The following is an 18,671-nucleotide window of genomic DNA, read 5'->3' as shown; positions in this document are numbered from 1 at the left end:
ACTGAATCACGCCAATTATCGGCCCATAATGAGATATCATTTAAAATGGAGAAGTGCTTTTGGACAAACTGGAGGACGCCGAGGCAGAAAAAAAAAAAAAAAACATATATATATAAATAAATAATGTTTAGGACTGGATGTTCCTTGTGACACGGTAAAGGATATAATTATTAGAAGGCTGTAATTTGGCTGAGTGACATGGATTGTGTGATAAGTATCATTAACGCATTTGGCTTCATTTCAGTAGTTTGCCTTCAGTGTCGCCACTGACACGCTGTCACCACGATATCATGGTGAAGCTCTTCCCGTTTGATGCTATATATAAATTCCAATTTTTGGATGAGGGGAAGCGCATGCATATTTCAAGCTCCTTTTTTTTTTTTTTTGGGAGTAAGCAATGTTTATAAATGAGGCCCCAGGTGTTCATGATGTAAAGAAAGCCGACGTGTCGATGGAAACATTTCAGCTGCCGTGACTGTGAAGGCAAATCGCTTCCATTGAACCCGTTGGACTTGATGATGGAGATTAACAAGTAAAATTTCATTAAAAATGCTTAAAACTATATAAAAGCAGGCCTGTCCCTACAGATATATACGGTGGGGAATTTTTTTAAAATGGATAAAAAGTAAAGGAAAAAGGTGATATTTGGAAAAAATATCCATTTCCACAAATGAAAGAGCTGAAAATGAGCAGTTCACTTCGGGTTTAATTGCATTTCTCACCTCTCGACAGCATTTTTCTCGGCGCCTTCTCTGGTTTTTCCACCTTGCAGCTGTCCTCTTTCTCGGCCTGATCCTGCGCGGCCCGTTCTTCCTTTTCAAAGGGCTGGAGAAGGAATCCATCCTGTTCAGGGAGGGAGGGAGGGCAAGAAAATATAAAGAACTAAAAAAAATATAAAAAAAACCTGCATGCATCCAGGAGTTTTGCATTTGAAATGATTCTCGCCGATGTCCACATTAAAAAGGTCTGGCAGCGTGTGTGTACAACTGGATACCAGACGCAAGAGCGATAATGTCAACAGTTTACTAGAGCGTCAAATGCTAAATGTGACTTCTTCGGACCTTAATTTCTAATAAAAGGCGTTAAATATGAGACATTTAATTCTCTAAGATCTAGCCTGGGGTTCTAGGTTAATTAGAGAATAGCATGGTCAATAGAGGCGACTGTGAGACACTTAATAAACTCTCCCCGTTCATCACTGAAACCCGTTTCCTTGCCTGCGATCACGCGCCTGCGTCCATGAATTCCAAATCACTATGGCAATTAATCTGGCAGATTAGCTTGTTTTTTTATTAAACCGCCTGAATAAAACATGAATTCGAAATTAAACAACACATTTTAGCATTGAACAGAATGAGGGGTTAGCTGGAATCCCCCTGCCAACTGTAAAAAATCTCCACATCGACCGGGTTGCAATCTGGCTGGAAGACTAGTGCGGATTTTTATTTTTATGTTTTGGGAAATCTATTAAAAACGGCCTTGGTTTACCTCAGTCGAGTTCTTCCTCCCTCGTCTCCCACACACACACACACACACACACACACACACACACAAAGACACACACGACTCAAGAGAAGTATCTGATTTGCTTTTCAGGCAACTCCACAAAGGCTGAAAGGGAAGCTGAATCCTGGAGAGGGGTTGCCAGTTCACCGTAAGTGGATTAAACACAACTCTGGAAAGCTAACATCAGAGGCTGCGAGTGTGTGCGAGCGGGCGAGAGGGAAACGAATGAACGAGAGAGGAAGAGGGAGGGAGAGAGAGACGGAGAGAGAAGGGGTGACCTCGTGGTGGGAGAGCAGCTCGCAACCGGAAAAAGGTCACGAGTTTGATCCCTGTAACAGCTGCGGAGCCGGATAATGAGACGCCGCGTTCTCCTTCGCTTCTTCAAACGCTCCGAATGTATGTGAAAATGTAATATGCTAATGAGGAACGTGACTGACTAATTACCGAGACTGGGAGAAAGCGAAAATGAGTCTGGGATGGTGTGTTGTGTAAGTGACAGCAAGTTCAGACGCGTGCGTGTCAAAGCAAGAGGATTTTTTATTTAATTTTTTTTTTTTTTTCTCCTCCTCTCTCCCCTGGCAAGGAACGCTGATGTTTGCTACTTAATGCCACCCTCGGCATCACATGGACGCCGCCTGGTTGATGTGCAGCTGTTGCGAGCTGCCTCATTTGTTTCCTGACATCCATTTACCTCGAGATAAAGGAAAAACAGCGTGAAAATGATGGCCCTGTGAATATGTAATGAACGTGCTGTCAGTCTGAAACAAAAAAAGCACGCCGCGCATTCAGGGGCCCCTGACTATCGGCCATTGATTGGAATTGACAGCCAAGAAGCGACAATGACTTGGGACAGTGTATAGATCCATACAGGCCTTTGTTACCCCTTACTATCTGACAGCTGAGGCAGTAATGTGAAATGGTGAACAATGGGACGTGCTTAGATTTGATGATCATGAGGGTTTGATTGAGAATCAGAGCAGCTGAATTTGTACTCCGCTAATGTGTTTCCCCCCGCCCCTCCTGCTCTTCTTCCTTTATTGCTTTACCTTGCCCCTCTAGGTTAGTTTTGCCGCAGAAGGAGTCATGACTCCGGGGCCAATAACAGGAGCGGGGGAAATATCAGGAGTATTCAATTAGATCGCTCCACAGCTCTCTGTAGCTGACGTGTGGAAATTGTAATTTCCCCGACATGATTGATGGCAGTAATACAGGACGTCGTGTGAGTGCAGACGATGCGAGACTGTTGTGGGAATAACACCGCCCTCTGGTTATGCAGCCTGGTGCTGACTGGCTGAAACGCCTGGAACGGACACACCTGTGTGTATGTGTGTGTGTATGTGTGTGTGTGTGTGTGTGAAAGCATGCCAGGAGCTGTGCAGAGTGGCATGTAATGGACGAAGTTTGATCAGTGGGGGGCTTTGCCCACAGATACAGTGGAGAAAAAAAATGATTTAGCAAAGTAGGGGCTCGCTGGTACTTTTTATTTTGATGATGTGATGTTTTCATCACACGCAAATATGTATCGAGGTATTTAATCATCATCAAGCAGCAGAGGCCCATCTGAAATGAAGAACTGGTCCAACTCTGAAATTAAACTCAACACATTTGCATCTTCTGAATCTTTTTAAGAAGCTTATATACTTTCTGTACACTTATTCTAACAAAAATTCAATGCTATGCTATGTTAGCAAAGCAACTCAGCTGCAGTTGGGAACCAAAATACCAATCAAGACAGGAGGGAAGTGCTGCGTTCAAGGTGGCCTCTGACCACGATGAGCATAAATGGTGACTGTTGTGCTACTCAGAATGTGTATGGTCACTAATGTACAAACACTCGGGGAGATTTCTTTTACCTGAGGTGCTGCCGAAGGCTCGGGGATAGGGCAAAAGGACTCCTCACACACCGCCAGGCTCCGCACGAGCTTTAGCCTGGTGTTGGACTAAGGGGGGGGTTGGGGGGAGGAGGGGAGGGGAGGGGTTGTAGGCAGGTGGGCACAGTTAAAACCATGCACGCGCAACGACTGCATCAATATCATCACAGTGACAAGCCAAAGTAAAACAGTAAAAACAGCCAGCGAGCACAATCAATTCTTGCAAGCAAATCATACACGTTCGATAATTCACATTTCAGCTGACACGTCGTTTCTCGAGCGACTGAGCTTGTCCCTGCCGCGCCATCTAAAGCTTCTTGTAACTTCTCGGGCAACTTGACGAGAAACTAAATTAAGCTGAGAAAAGATTTCACAAAAGCCTAAGCGCTCTCTCCTATCATTCCTGAGGGAACATCAAATGCAGCAGGCACGGGGTGGGGGGGGAAACGTCCAGCGAGCCGCGTTCTCAGACTATATTCACTCGGCAGCCCGCGCCATCATTCATCTCATCTCAACACACTGCAGGGAGGTAATTTTAGACGTCTGCAGCAATGCGTACAATGACGACTCGTTTCAAACACAAGAGCGACTTCCCACTCAGTCCAAGCAAACAACGCAGTCCAAGTGCACGAGACAGGCTGCACCACCCGTGTACAACATGCACGTCGAGCGGACCATACCTTGGAGTACTTCGCAGGCTGTCCGTAGGTAGGGGAGGGGCGGAGGGAAAGAGTGCACAGGGGAAAGTGAAAATCATACAAAACCACAGAGGTTTGAAAGAGGGGGGGAAAGAGGATTGTTATTTTAAAACAAAGTGGAGGATTTTGAATTAAATATGACTGGCCTATATTTTGTGCATGCGTGTGCTTCGAGCTCAAAACAAATTGTCTGTTTTTATGTCTGTACCTAAACTGAAACACAAAAAAACCCCAAAAAATAATAAGAGGCATTGTTCTGCAAAGATGAATTAAAAATCCCTCTTGCCATTTGACATCTCAAGTTGAACATTCATCATTTCCTGGGAGTAGGAATTAATTTCTGCAGAACATATGCTACCAAAGCGGTCGCACTGTAGGGCTCCTTCCTATCACAAACACACACACAGAGCAGAAAACAAAAGCCAGACATTCGGCTGCGAGGGATTCGGGTCACTTTTATGCGTTTCTCCCGGCTCCATTTAGCCGTCATGTGAAGCAGGCGCTGGAAGTGAGGCGCGGAAAGCTCAGAGAGGCCGGCCACCCAGCAGCGCGCGAGACAGCTCGGTGCCTCTGCACTTCACGCATTAGTGGCCGTGCGCGCGTGTGTGTGTGTGTGTGCGCGTATAAACATAAGGTCTCTCAGTAGCACGCAAAGGGGAGCGGAGGAGGGTAAGGTAGGCGAGGGGGGGGGAACCTGGCAGGAGCCGGTTCAGTCGAAATTGTAACAGAGCCCAGTCCTCTGCTTCCTAATCCCAACATGCATCCATACGCACACACTCGCAACGCTCCGTCCTTCCCACCTGTCCTCTAAAAATCAAAAGGACAAACCCTCCCCTCCCTTGTTGGGCTTGAGGGCCAAATAACACCTATAAAAAATTGAAATGGGCCGCTGTTCGCCCATCTCCAATGCCTGTGACCTGGCGCGCCCCTTTCTATATCAGGCAATATGGATGTGGAGGAGGGGGTAGGGGGAGGGAGGGAGGAGAGGGAGGAGAGGGCTGGGACTGTGAGCGCACCACTACACCAGCTAATTGAGCGGCGTCGGGCCGGTGGGGAATGAACAATGCCGGCAGGAGATAAAGGAATGGGAAAAGGGGGAGAGGGAAAGGGCTGAAGTCAGCAAAAGTAGGGCGGCCACCAGCCACCTGTCCTGCCGCAGAGGACGGAGCTGGAGAGCTGGAGGCAGATGGCGGCAAAGTCACCCGGTCTTCCCTCCCCCCTCTCACCTATGTCGGAATGCTTTCCCTTGTTCCGAGCTACCGCCGCCGCCGCCTCCTCCCTCCTCTCTTACCCTCATTCCTCCCTGCCTCCTCCATTCCTCCCACAATGAGCATTTTCACCGTTTAACCGATGCCCTTACACGGAGCCACGGAATTAGCTTCGCCTCCTCCGCCGCGGGAAAATCACGAGCGGAAAGGTCGGGAGGCGTCTGCGCCGTCAGCATCTCTCGGCATTCCTACGGCCGTGAAATAATTACGCCAGGGTGAGTTTTAGAAGCGGAGGTAGAGTGAGACGCAACCTACATTTGTGGAGGTCACGGAAAACACACCGGAGGAGGAGGAGGAGGAGGCAGGCCGAACATGCAAAGTCAGTTTGAGGTGAGACATGAAAGGAGGGCAATGTGACTCGTGCGGAAAACGCGGCCAACGTGGACACGGACATAGCGGTACGAGTGAACTGACTTTCACACCAAAAGCCGGTTGCTTAAGCTGAACATGAGGTTAGAAATGAGGACTGGTTAGCTTAGCAGCCTGAGCCCATCGTTACCACGTGGTTGCCAGGCAAACTAGACGAGACAGGCGTTTGAATCTAACTTATAAGGGACCACAAGGCAACTTATATGGGATTCTTCATTGACTGCATGTTTGCATTTCTAACATTTAAATATTCCTTTAAAATAGATTCTATTTATGTGACTGGAGCTAAAATAGTGTGCATCAGTAGTAGAAGTACAGGAGAATTAATTTTGGATAAATGCATCTTTAAATTGACCTCATTCTTCAAACTTTTCAAAATAAAAGTCTGGTCAGTGACTAGCTAATTTGATAATATATACTTTGCTGGATAAGGATATTTTTTCTTTCATAGGAATAGTTCAATCCAACCCAGTCATCTTCCTGCTTTCCTCTCTTCTCATTATTCTCCAATAACATGTCTCTTTTTTTGCGCCTTTACCTTCCTCCTCTCCCTAATCCCTCCTTCTTACAACCTCTCCACCCATCTCTCCCTCCTTCCTCCCCTCCTCTCTCCCCTGCTGCTCCCACCACGCTGGTGTCATTCTGTTCCTTGGGGTAACATAGACGCAGGAAGTTGGTAGATAAGCCAGGATTTGAGCTCCGATTATCTGCCTGCCTGACTCCCTCCCTCCCTCCCTCCCTCCCTCCCTCCTTGTTTGCTTGCTCGCTCTCCCTGCCTCCAACCACAAGGCCAGATTGGCCTGAATCCTATTTTTAGGCTTCGGCCAAAGAGACAATCCTTTTCCCTACCCTGGATTTTGTTTCTTTGAGCACACTCGGCGAGATTTCACATGCTTTCGCTAATTTCGCAATTTGCCGCCTATTCCTCTGTGTGCACGAAACCAGTCGGCACCAGTTTTCCTTTAACAGCCAAATTAATAAGCGCAAATTCTCTGCAGTCCTAAAGCACAACGTCGCAATGACAGAGAGACCTAATTAATTAGCGGTTCATCTGAAAGTGACCTCAGCTGTCCTGAATCCCCAGTGAGTCGCTGCTTTGATGTCTCCCATGGAAGCGACACCTCCACCACTCTACCTGGCTCCTGAGAGTCTCACTCTGACTGACCTCCGCGCTGTGTTGAGCCTAACCCGCCATTATTATTTCAGTCTGTGCAGATTACACTTTTCAGGACCCAGGAATAATTTTTCTTGCTGAAGCAGCCTGGAAAATCATGTTGAATGCCGCAGGTGACAGGAGATCCCCAGGGCGGTCGGGGGTTTGACGCTCACTGCTACTGAATTTTCATGGAAATGAGTGCAGGGGAAGAGTGGAAATGTGTAGTGAGGCTGTCAAGTGTCCTCAGCTTACTCTGAGTCCAGTAAGGCTGCTATCTGAAAGTGACACTTCCTGTCACAAAAGACCTCAATCATTCAATTTATAAAATACCAGTCAGTTGTGTATATATGAACTGGAGTTTTTTTTTTTTTTGAACGACTATGAATCTCATTCAGCCGAGGCCGACTTCTTTACCTGCGCGTCCCTCTGATTGTTGCCGGCGTGCTCGTCTCTGCCGCTCTGGCTCGGCTCAGAGACCTCAGCCTTGGCGGCGTTGTCTTTCGCCGACGATGACACCGCGTCGGTGGCCTCGGAAACCTTCATCGTTTCAGTGTCAATGGTATCGGACATTCTCATTGCAAAGTCTTACAGGGAGACGCTGGCGAATACGGAGAACCTGGAAGACAGGAAGGTTTCTGGGATGAATGACAAGACGGCGGCCTCCTTCAGTATGCACATTTCACTCCATTAAGACAAAAAAATAATAAGGAATCTTTCTGTTTACACCAACAAGATCAGATTTATTAGTTTAGTTTATTAGTTCAGAAATAACAGCAAACCATCCTGTACATCCAGAATTATTAACACAATAAGAAAGCATGGTGAGGTAAAGCAGCTCAGGTCAGTCATCAGCTTCATGCTTCTTTTCAGACTGTGGAAAAGACAAAAGAGTTTATTTTTTATCTTAACTGCATCAGATTAACTTAAACAATGCATAAAATTAAACAGGTCTCTATTAATGACAAATAAACTGCCTATGAATGTGACATTAATGTCTATAAATAAATGTAAAGTTAGTCTATAACACAGTAGATAAATAAAACTTACTTGTTCACGTTGGATGATTAGATAGAAGATATGTGTTCTTCACCACTATTTGTTCAAACAGTGCTCAGGATTTATTCTTGTTGGCATCACTTTGATGAAGACGCAATACGCAGCCAACACTGTTCGGCCCTTCGCTGCGACAGGCCCGCTCGAGCCGTTATTGCGGGGCCAACACAAGTGTTGCTAATAACATAATCGATAGCTCCCCCGTTTGAATGGAATTGAGCCGTTGTTCGGGTTATAAATGACGCCCGGCCGCCGAGAGAGAGAGAGAGAGAGGGCGCGCGATTACAAAGGTTCGCGCGGCGGCAAGCGGGCAGGAGAAAAGAGAGAGGAGGCAGTTGGTGTCACCGGCACAGTATGTGGTCGGGAGTCAGTGCTTTCTCACAGCTCCGCAGCTGTTCGGCTCGGGACAATGGACGCGGCCGGACAAAACGCAGCGGGAGCAGTTTGCTACTGTGAGAAAATAAGATTCAGATTCAAACATGATGGAAGGAGGTTGTTTTATCCAAACTGAAACACTCGGTCGCCGTATTTACGTGTATTTTATATATATATATATGACATTTCTGATTCACTATCAGCCAATGTTGAAATTAATTTATTCGAAGGTTTTTAATCTCTCTGCGTATTCGTCCAAAGACTTGACTCCTAAACACAAAGAGAATATTTAAGCTGTGCAAAGGTGAGAGACCCGTGTTCTGACTTCACCTCAAAACAGACGTAGGTTTTTAGACTAATTCACAGTAGACTCGTCAAAATAAAATAACTCCACACGGTTCCCGATCCTGGAACATAAGTTGCCTCGCACCTATGCTCTGCTGCAGGACGTATCTGTGTAATGCCATGACCTCCCTGTGTTGAAGCCGTGGTGTGAGTCCATGCTGCTGATGTGCCCTAATTATGCAGCCGGGCCCCATGCAGCGTAACATACACACACAGAGACGCACACTCGCAAGAAGACGAAGAAGAAGGGGGGTGGGGGGGGCGCAGACATCTGGTACATGAGAGCTATGATTAATAGGTTAATTAGAAACGGGCTCATCAAATTCACTTTGCACATCAAAACTGGATCCACACATGACAGCACTTACTCTGTCTGTGCTCGAGTGTGTACGTGACCGGCTGCGTGTGTGTTCCAGCCCTCCACCAATCAGTGGAGGGCCTCAACCTATTTGCCCGGCAGTGATCAGAGCCATTTTCCTATCTGATCGCCGAGCAGCGGAGCGGCTGCCTGATTGTTTATCTCCGTCCCAAAAGAGCTGAGGCAGCGAGCGGTGGGCGCCGCGCTCCTTAAAAAAGGTGGCAACCAATTCCTCCATGACAGGGTAATTGACTTTTAGCGAGGGTCTGCGGCTCTCCGCGCCTCGGATGCGCCGCTAACTCGACGCTCCAAGGCTAAGAGGTTAGCTAAAATATAGCCGGGCACTGGAGAGTTCAGATGTTGAATTTCAATGACCTGTCAGAGGTTTGACAAAAGCAATGCCGGCTGCTGCTTTACATTATTTTTACATTCTGAAGGAAAACAGCTTAATACTCCAGAGTGCTGCGCAGGCCTTTGAATATTTAGTGTCTGTTGCTGACATTTTGATGAGTGAAGTCTCTTGAGTTGCTCTGTTGAAGATTTGCAATATTGGACAGATATTTTCAAGAGCTGGGCTTGTGATGGATGGCCATTTTGTCCCTCACCGAATCATTCATTCTCCCAAACACACTTTATCATGGGACCGGGGTGCTGGACTACATTCGGCTGCCGACTTTGATGCGTTTGGATGTCTGCGTCTCGTCTCTTAAGGCCGGGGTAATTGCGCCGTGCGCCGCTTTGGAATCGGCGATGTTTGGAAAAGCGTAAACAGTATGGATCATCATTTTGCCTTTAGTGTTGCATTAAGGAATTTAGGGAGCAGCAAATTGGTCTTTTATGAGTCAGACTGAAAACATTATTTCTTATATATCCAGTACGTGTACCAACATTTACACATTTATGACTCACTTAACTTTGCTCTGTCATGTGATGGATGACTCCAACTTCCTCCTAGAAAGTATGATACGCATTTCAGAATGTCTCTTGTGGTTGATCTGAATCAATCCCTGCTTTCTTGGTGGTTATGTGCAGAACACCCAACTTTACTCTAGTTTGTTGAGCTTTAAAAAACCCTGTTTGCACAAAGTAAAGTCAAAACATGATCTATTATTTATTTATTTGCTTTGTGTAGGCTCTAACATTAGGGCACAACTGGAGGATCATGTCCGTATAAGCGGAAAATGCATTGGTGGACTGTGTGGGTGATGGCGGGAAGTGATAAGCGATTGCTAAGAAACACGTGCAAGGCTGTTAAACTTGGGTTCTGTGCAGCATCGGGTTACGCAACGAGAAGTTATCACCACGCAATTGTGGATGTTTTATCGAAATACAACATTAGGTTGAGGTTGTGTTTTTGTTGCCCGCTCCTGTTGTCGAGCGAGCTCCGATCCGCCAGTTCCTGTGCACAGTCTGTGTGTGGGCAGGCCAGAAACGCCTCGACGAAATGTGTGAAAGTGGTGCGTGAACAAAAGCAAAATGTGACTGGAAAGGAGAAACAACATCACATGCATGCAACGAGGACACAACACTTTCTTAAAATCAACACATCAAATAAGTCTAATTGTTAAATTACCTTCATGGTCTCCACAATCTTTTACTTACATCATTCTTCTGATTTATTTTAACTATTATTTAACCTTCCGATTGACGGATTAGCGCCACCAACTGTCTGATCAATGTAATCAGCAGGAATGCTACATATTCTTAGCCGACTTCCTCTAAATTTGTCAAGCTATTCTGGTCATGTAGACGTAAATTGGGAGACGTACTTGTTGCGTAGCCCGTGGTGGTTGTTGCAAACGACGATGCGGCTGGTGAAGTCGATGAGGCTGAGCCTACCGATGCCATCCGAGATTTCTCTGCCCATGTCTGCTTCAGCTGCTCTGAACAGCAAGCGGGGCCTCCGACGCCCTCATGACCCCTGCTGACCTGCAACCCAGAGAGCCACGGGGTTAGTGCTGCGGCAATAGGGGCGGGGAAGGGGTGTGGGGGCGGGGGAAGGGGTGGGGGTAGGTTGGGAGCGGCGGTGCCACTGAGGTCACAGGAACTGACAGGAGTCGACATGTCAGAAACTCTGAGATATTTGTGAGTCGGAGCAAAAAAGTAAAACCGTGGCGAGTGTGTATTTCTGGGCCTATGCGTGCCTGCGCGCCATAAATAATGGATGAGCACAGAGATTGGGAGTGCGGCGGAGGCAACAGGAGAAGGCACCCCTGCCAACCTCGTAAAAACCAAGCATTAGGAATTCAGAGAGCAGCGGGGGGAGATAGCATTTCTCAGCTCAAAATCCTCTGCCATTTGGTGGCACATAAATTTCGGATCTCTATTTTACAGCGGATTCCTTTCGAGCTGAACTACGGGGCGACACTGGTCGGGCAGGGCAGACGTCTGAGAAAGCCAATAACAACAGAGCTGCTACGCGCGAGCTCGGTGCTGGAGAAACAAAACGCAGCTTTACGACAAAATCTGTATTTTTCCATGCAGCCACTGCTGAACTGCTGCTTTAATTATCGATGTTCCCCGTCGATGCAGCGAAAATGTGGCATTAGCGGCTCACTTTACTGGCAGTAGTTGGGCATAGATGCCAGATGAGGCTGCTAAACATCAAATTAGGATTGCAATTAACAATTAGTGGCATTTCAAATGAATCAGCCACAGTTCTTTACACATTTCATCAACTGATCATTTGGTTTGAGTGAGAAAATCACAGATTACCCAAAAACCCAACGTAAGGTTATACCTTTCAATGATTTGTTTCATCTGACCAGCAGTCCACCACAGCTGACGTGGTGGCCGCCAACTGATTCCCAACTAATCAATGAATCAGTCCCGCTCCCCATCAGATTACGTCATTCTCCTAAAAGTAAAACCTCCGCCTCAATGAGTTACGCCGAGGTGTGCCGGCTCCCGGTGCAGCCTTGCGAGACGCCCATGCCAGCCGAAAATAAATAATAAAAAAGGTCAAGTGAAATCCCCGCACGCTGCGTGATCTCCATTCTCATGACACCTCTGCCTGGAGCCAGAGGCGCAGACTGAGCCGATGATGGGTGGGAGAGACGCGCCGCGGAGCCGCCGCCATCTGGCGCGCTGCTTTTGTTCAAAAACCGAACCGGCGATATCGACTGTAAACGCTCAGAGCGTGGAGTTCGTCGCCGGGTGGCGTTACCGTGCCATCTCAAGGCGGCGTCACCCGTATCTTTTTGCTCTGAGATGCTCTTATCTTTAAACCTCTCGCTGTTCTATTCGCTCTCATCTATTCCAGATGCTCCCAGCGCTTTGCTTTTTTTTTTTTTTTTTTTCTTTTACACGGTTGTTCATGTGTGACAGGAGTATCATCTCGGTGCCGTGGCTTTAGATCTTGCCCTCCTTGCTTCGCGGTTGAAAGCAGAAACGGTGCCAATTGAAGCCGCTGCGGATGAGTGTGCGGGCTAAACGTCTGAAATGGAAAAATGTGGAGGCTGCTCTGTAATTCAGAGCTGGTCCTAGAGCGATCTCTCACACACTTGCAGAGTGTAAAAGTTGCTCTGACTGCGGCCGAGTCTGGCCGAGGGGGGCTTCAGGTTTTACGGCTGCTGAGCGGAGAGCGCCGCTGTGGTTTAGTCGAATGGCTGCCGGGCTTCACACGGACCTGGTGAGCAACGGTAAAAGCAACGCACACCTACAATAGACCGGGGAGCGTCCCCCCCAGTTTGTGCTCAGCCGCTTCTAACGCGCATGCAACTTGTGGAGACGCCTCGCCAGCAGCCTGTGTGTCCTCTAGCGCTGCGCCGTAGCTGGCAGGGAGTGGTTCATTGGTATTACAGTCGCTGCAGAGCGCATCAGCCTTAAAGAGGCTTCCTCAGGCACCGTTCAGCGTCAGACCGCCTTAGCTGCCACGGCCGATGGCATATCAGCAGCCTCACACACACACACACACACACACAGCTACACCAAACCTTCCCATCTGCACACAAATTCACGAATGCATTAAAATTAGAAGGATGAGAATATATTCAACAATAATTGCAGTCACAAATATGATATTTTTTTTTATTGCAGTAGGAATAACACAATCTCCTCTGCACACATACTACTGATGGCAAACCCACAGTGGGGTCATAAGGGTGGCCGTCAACTGTGCCGAGTTAATCACACACCGCGCGCTTAACGGACCACGCTCTCCGACAATTATGTTCGATGGCGAGCTAATGAGAAATTTCTCAATCACTGTGGAGCGTATAAGAGCCTGCCGCTGATGGCACGCAAGCACACTCCACTGTACTTATTTTCTTTCCCCTTTTCACACGTTCACCTCGGTCGCTCTTGGAAAGACTGACCTTTCCCTCCCACACCTCCGCTCTGCTCTCGATCTGGGCTCTTGTCTGGGCTGCAACCAGCTCAACTGGAGGTGGAGGACCCTCAATCCCTCCCTCCACCTATCTCCTGCTGCTCTACCCACGGAGGAGAACGGGAAGATGAGTCAAAGGGGCGAAAAAGCACAAGCTTTCACCTTCAGACGCCTCGCAAAATAAAAATCCGCCTGCGATTTGTCGGGGTTGGGGGGGGGAAACAACAAGCAGCAGCATCTTTCTGCAAATAATTCAAGCTTCATTGCAGCTCAGGAGCTCTTCCGAGTGTCAAATAAGAAGGACAACAGTCGGAGCGGTGCCAAACAGCTGGGATATTGTCTGCAGAGACGCAGAATACTAAACGCAGCCCCAGTCAGCGGAGCACTGCGAGACAAAAGCGGGGAGACATAGTTACAAATGTAATGCCATGTCTGGCCTGTGTCACCTGCTGGAGATTTCTGAATAGAAAAACTGTACATTCAACCCACAAAGAAAAGGAGCCAAACGTTCCCTGTCTGAGGAATTAATCGCAGACAAGGCAACAAAGAGATATTTAAAATAAATCGGATCCTGAAGATTGCAGGACAAGCCGCCTGACTAATAAAATCAGGCATCAAATAAACAGTTAATTAGCTTACTAATGCTGGTTCACATTCCTGGCGCTGCAATAAAATTGATTTCTGCGTTTTGCTTAACTGAGTAACTAATCTCCCATTTTCAAGCCATTTCTGCTAATTGCAAAGCAAGGAAAGCACTGACAGGGGAGCGATATAATTGGACCAGAAAACGATTAGGGTAAAGCCTATGAAATTATATCACTTTCATACAGCGCTCGCCTCGATTTCAGGGCAGCCGAGGCAGAGTCAGCTTAAGGAACTGCCTGCAAATAGCTCAGACTGAATTAACAGCAAAAACATAAACAGGCACAAATGAGCCTCTAATTGTGCTGCTCGCTCTGCCTCCAGGTCGCATAAGGCGGTGCGGCACAGCAGAGGCGCAGCCAGCCAGCATTAATAAATTAAATCCACAGCAGAGCATGTAGGTAATCCATTACCTTTCCCACAGGACAGCTTGCAGGGAATATCAATCTCGGCAATTACAGCAGAAACAATAAACACCGAAAACTAACATGCAAGTCTAGCAGTTTTAACCTATGGAGCCTTAGGAGAGAGGAATAACTCAAAAAGTCTGGCGGAGTCATTAAAAGTCAATTTGCAGACAACACCTGCAGAACAAACAGGGGAGACGGGGGGGGGAGACGGGGGAGACGCAGGACGAGCCTGGCAGGAGAATGGTGCCGAGCGAAGCCTCTTATTGGCTGATCTCGGTTAATTATCCCCGTAATGAAAAGCAGAAGCAGCTCTGGCAAACTGGCCAGGAGATTTCGAAAGCTCTGGCTCGGGCTCGGCGAGCGCCGCCGACGGCACGCCGAATCTCACGTCGCACTCAGTTTAACCGGGGCCAGAGGAGAAGTCGGGAAAAAGACCGCAGACTTGCTCACTGCCTTGATGCCACGCAGGTCAGAGACATCATAAAAACAGAGTGGAGAAGAAATGTTTTGTTTTTTTCTCATCTCCTACTTTGACTTTAAGTGAATGGAACATGCATTCACCTTATGTGGCAAGAAAGCTGCAGAAACATCAACAGATTCAAACGCAACAACAAAAATCTTGAAAAAGCACAACTAAAAAAGAACCAGAGGAAATATTAACAGTTAATAAGAAGACGCATGCCTGCTATTAAAGTGGCTGAAGGCTGCAGGACATACCTGCCCGGCAGCTCTGCCCTCCATCCCTTCTGCTATGCGGCTGTTTAGTTTCCATTGTACAGGAGGCACAATTTGCTGGAGGAGGCTGGAGTCGCCTTCCAGCTCGCTCCTCGGCAGCTGCCTGCTGCCTCCTGTACGCTCGCTCGACTGAGTGAGAGTGTAAGACGGGGAGCGGAGAGTGTAGAGGGAGAGGGCGAGGGGGAGTGGGTGAGAGAGAGAGAGAGAGAGAGAGAGAGAGAGAGCGGGATGGGAGGGTGGGAGGGAGAGCGCTGTGTGAGCACAAGTCTACCTGCCACAACCCATCAAGCCAGCCAGCCTTGGAGACAGCGCCAAATCAACAGCTGGCCCCTGTGTGATGTCAGAGCCTCAACAGCCAGTCACGGCAGCCGAGGCCGGGCCGGCGCTACGGAGCGTTGACTGAACCAAAGTCACCGGCTAAATGGGCCTCTTCATTAGCTACTCTGCTTTAGGACGGAGGCGGGGGAAGAAGAAGAGGAGGAGGAGGAGGAGGAGGAGGAGGAGGAGGAGAAGGAGGAGGAGGAAAGGGCAGCCAGGGACATGGGATGGATGGAAGGAGACTGAGGGGAAGAGGAGAAAGCGGGAGGGTGGGAGGTAGAGCGCTTAGATAGAAAAGGCGAAAAAAAAAGAAAAAGAAAGGGAGCGCAGAGGAAGCGAGAAAAAAGGAGAAGGAGAGGCGACAAACGGGGAGGAAGAGAAGACAGGGGACAGGAGCGACGTGTCCGTGGCCAGCTAGGTGCTCAAAGACCAGGTGGAGAGTCGATGGGGAGGCGCTGGCCGCTGAGAGGCCGAGCTGTTCACTGGGCTACCTTCCCATTAAAGCTGGCACCCTGCTTTTCACACACGACGACAAGGCTACAGCTAATCCCACTGACAAAGAGACGGCGAGCAACCACCACCTATTACTCAAACAGAAAACCCTCATCGAGTTCATCTTTATATATTTAACAGGGACAAACAATAAGGAATCACAGCCTCCTCCATTAGACAATCGCACGCTTGTTTAATTAAATATCAATAATTGCGTCTTCTTCGTGCGCGGACACGAGCGAGTCGTAAATATAATCTACTTCACGGAGCACTCTCATCACTTAGTGAGTGACAGGCTGTCAAAGACATAGGAAGTCACTAACAGGTCCTGTGCACAGCTGAAGTCTAGACTGCCATAATGTGATTGTTTTCGTCCTTTCAGTCACTCAGACTTTAACAGCAAACACAGTGGGCGGAAAAGTTCCTGCTGTCACTTAGCAACCAACACCAGGCTCCGACAGGCGATCCGATCCAATCCTGCCTCATAATTGTACCATTCGTTATGCCGGGTCTCTGAAGAATTTATTATTGTGCTTTCTTAATCCCACGAAAAGGTCACCAATTGAACAAACAATTTATGGATAGGGGGATGAATTATTTAATGGCCCAGACCAAATATTATAGGAATTTTTTATCCCCCCCCGGGAAGCCGATGAATTATTTAGCCATCGCGCCACATCTTTGGTGAAAGCTATTACACGGCAACCCTCAACCTCGATATCTTGATAATGTCATCGGCTTCAAATACGCCCTAACCTGCGTAATGAATGGTCAACAGAGCGGCGGCTGCAGTGGCCTGAGCGGCCGCCGGGTGAAACTGTTTTTGGCAAGCAATTATTAGCATTTATTTTAAGCCTTGAAGGGGAATGGAGACAATCGCAGGAGCACATTTGAGCGATGATTTAGTGTACTTTAATGAGACGACCACCTACTAACGCACTGTACCCCACCAGCAAGTAACCGCTTGTGAAACACATCACTCTAGATTGGGCACAACAAATCACTGCAGCTTACAGATATGTTAATAATAGTAAGGATTCTGCAGAACAGCATGTAAAGGGAGACAATATGGAGCATGCAGCATAGCAGCCTGCCCCTGTGAAGATTAACAAATCATCTCCACTCTCTAAAACAGCAGCCGCAGGGACTGAACAAGCATCCACTCTCCACCCACCAGGCTTCCACCAGGCTCCGCTTGCTGCCGTATTGAAAATGATACCATCAAGATGCTCAGCCTCATTGGTGGCAGCCTCACCGCCATCTCCACCGAGTCAATGAGGCGATCGCCGCCCGGGCCGGGGCGTCTCTTGAACAGTTACGGGTTACAACCACAATATTTAGTTACCGGCTAAATTATTCGTGGCCTTGTGCAAGAATAAATCCAGTTCAAGTCAGGATATACACTGTACTCCTATAATCCTCCTGACAACAGTAATGGAGCTGTACTCAGCTGCTGTGCACCACTGGTAAAAATATATCTACAGTCACTCACTGATTTTTAAACATACTTAGAATATATTCAGATTAGAATAAGATTACAGCAAAGAGAGATATTGTTGTTTTAGATACCAATGTGTGAAACAGTTCAATCTCAGCTGTAAGCAAACTGAGCCAGGGGATGTGTAATTTATTAATACATACTTGTACCATGGCACAGAAGACGATGTTTGGAGAACCAGTCGAAAATAAAAGCTTCACTTTTGCATTTAGAGCAACTTAAACGCTAGTTTTCGCTCGCCACTGCACGGCGACTTCGTCACACCAGACTCCATTACTAAATAGGGGGATTTAATGCTCCCTTTGTATCGGCGATCACAAGATAGCCCATAATGACATGCTACAGTTCAGCCCGATGATATATGTGTGGGATTAAAATTCGGCTGATAACCCGTGTAGCCAAGCAGCGCAACGTTTCATTTAAAGCGCAAATTAATTGTACTGGCTAACGTTAGAACACACCGTCCGTTGCGGCATATTGCTGGGCAACACATACGAGCCAGGCCCAAAAGTTACCGAGTTTTGCTTTATTATTTAACAACTACCGCTCGGGTTTCCGGATCAACGCCGAATTTAAGTGCGACTGCTTACAGTTTAGACACGATTTTTGGCGTCGATGTGCGCATATGATCAAGGGATCGTAATGACACGGCGCTGTGTCGTGTCGGGGCTAAGCTAACGATCGTTACCTGGCACCGTTGGCTTGCTAACGCTTGAAAACGGCCAAACACCGGCGCCCCCGAGCTGTCACACACACTAGCAAAATCGAGGTGTTAACGGCTAACCGCCTCGTGTTAGGTGATCGCAACTGCCCGGTTAGCGGTGTTTCGTCGCAACCGGCGACTGACGGGATGCTGCGGATATGTAGTGTTGCCTTACCGCTTTGGTTTATAATCGGTTGCACAGCCGTTGTGTCTCTACGGTGGGTTGAAGTAGCTAGTGTTTGAGGCAGAGTGAAGGAGAGGCAGCGTCCAGCAGGGTGAGAGTGCGTCAGCTCCTCACGTTCGACACGCAGGGTGTTGAAAATATGTAACGTCTGTAACGTTTTTTTTTTTTTTTTAAAATTATAACAACACGCATTTTAGGCTGACACTTTCGTCACTTGTTTGACACATTCCCAAATAATAATAATAATAATAATAATGTAAATTCCTACACTTTTTTTTTTTTTTTTTAATATATTAGTTCAGAAACTCCCAGGAAGTTGCACCGCATAAGCGATACGTCACTGACTAGTGATACAAACCGAGT

At 47.6% G+C, this 18,671-nt stretch overlaps 1 protein-coding gene across 5 annotated transcripts in view; it reads right to left on the bottom strand.

Moving 5' to 3' along the window:
• Window positions 1-18,396, bottom strand: part of r3hdm1 (R3H domain containing 1) — a 38,204-nt gene extending 19,808 nt beyond the window's left edge. For 3 of the 5 annotated variants that reach the window (XR_014699807.1, XM_084574339.1, XM_084574342.1), the window contains exons 1-4: window positions 18,300-18,396; window positions 10,769-10,928; window positions 7,283-7,484; window positions 723-843 (exon numbers count right to left, since the gene is read on the bottom strand). Coding sequence is in view for 4 of the 5 variants with exons in the window: in XM_084574339.1 (XP_084430465.1) it covers window positions 723-843; window positions 7,283-7,444 (283 nt within the window). In the remaining variant the exon portion in view is untranslated. Of the gene's footprint in view, window positions 1-722; window positions 844-7,282; window positions 7,485-10,768; window positions 10,929-15,095; window positions 15,195-18,299 lie in introns of those variants that run through there. The other 2 variants (XM_084574340.1, XM_084574341.1) reach the window with 2 other exon arrangements.
• Window positions 18,397-18,671: the final 275 nt, after the last annotated feature.

The sequence above is a fragment of the Chelon labrosus genome, assembly GCF_963514085.1.
Source record: "Chelon labrosus genome assembly, chromosome: 24".
Taxonomy (NCBI): Eukaryota; Metazoa; Chordata; class Actinopteri; order Mugiliformes; family Mugilidae; genus Chelon; species Chelon labrosus.
This window is presented reverse-complemented; position numbering and strand designations above follow the sequence as displayed.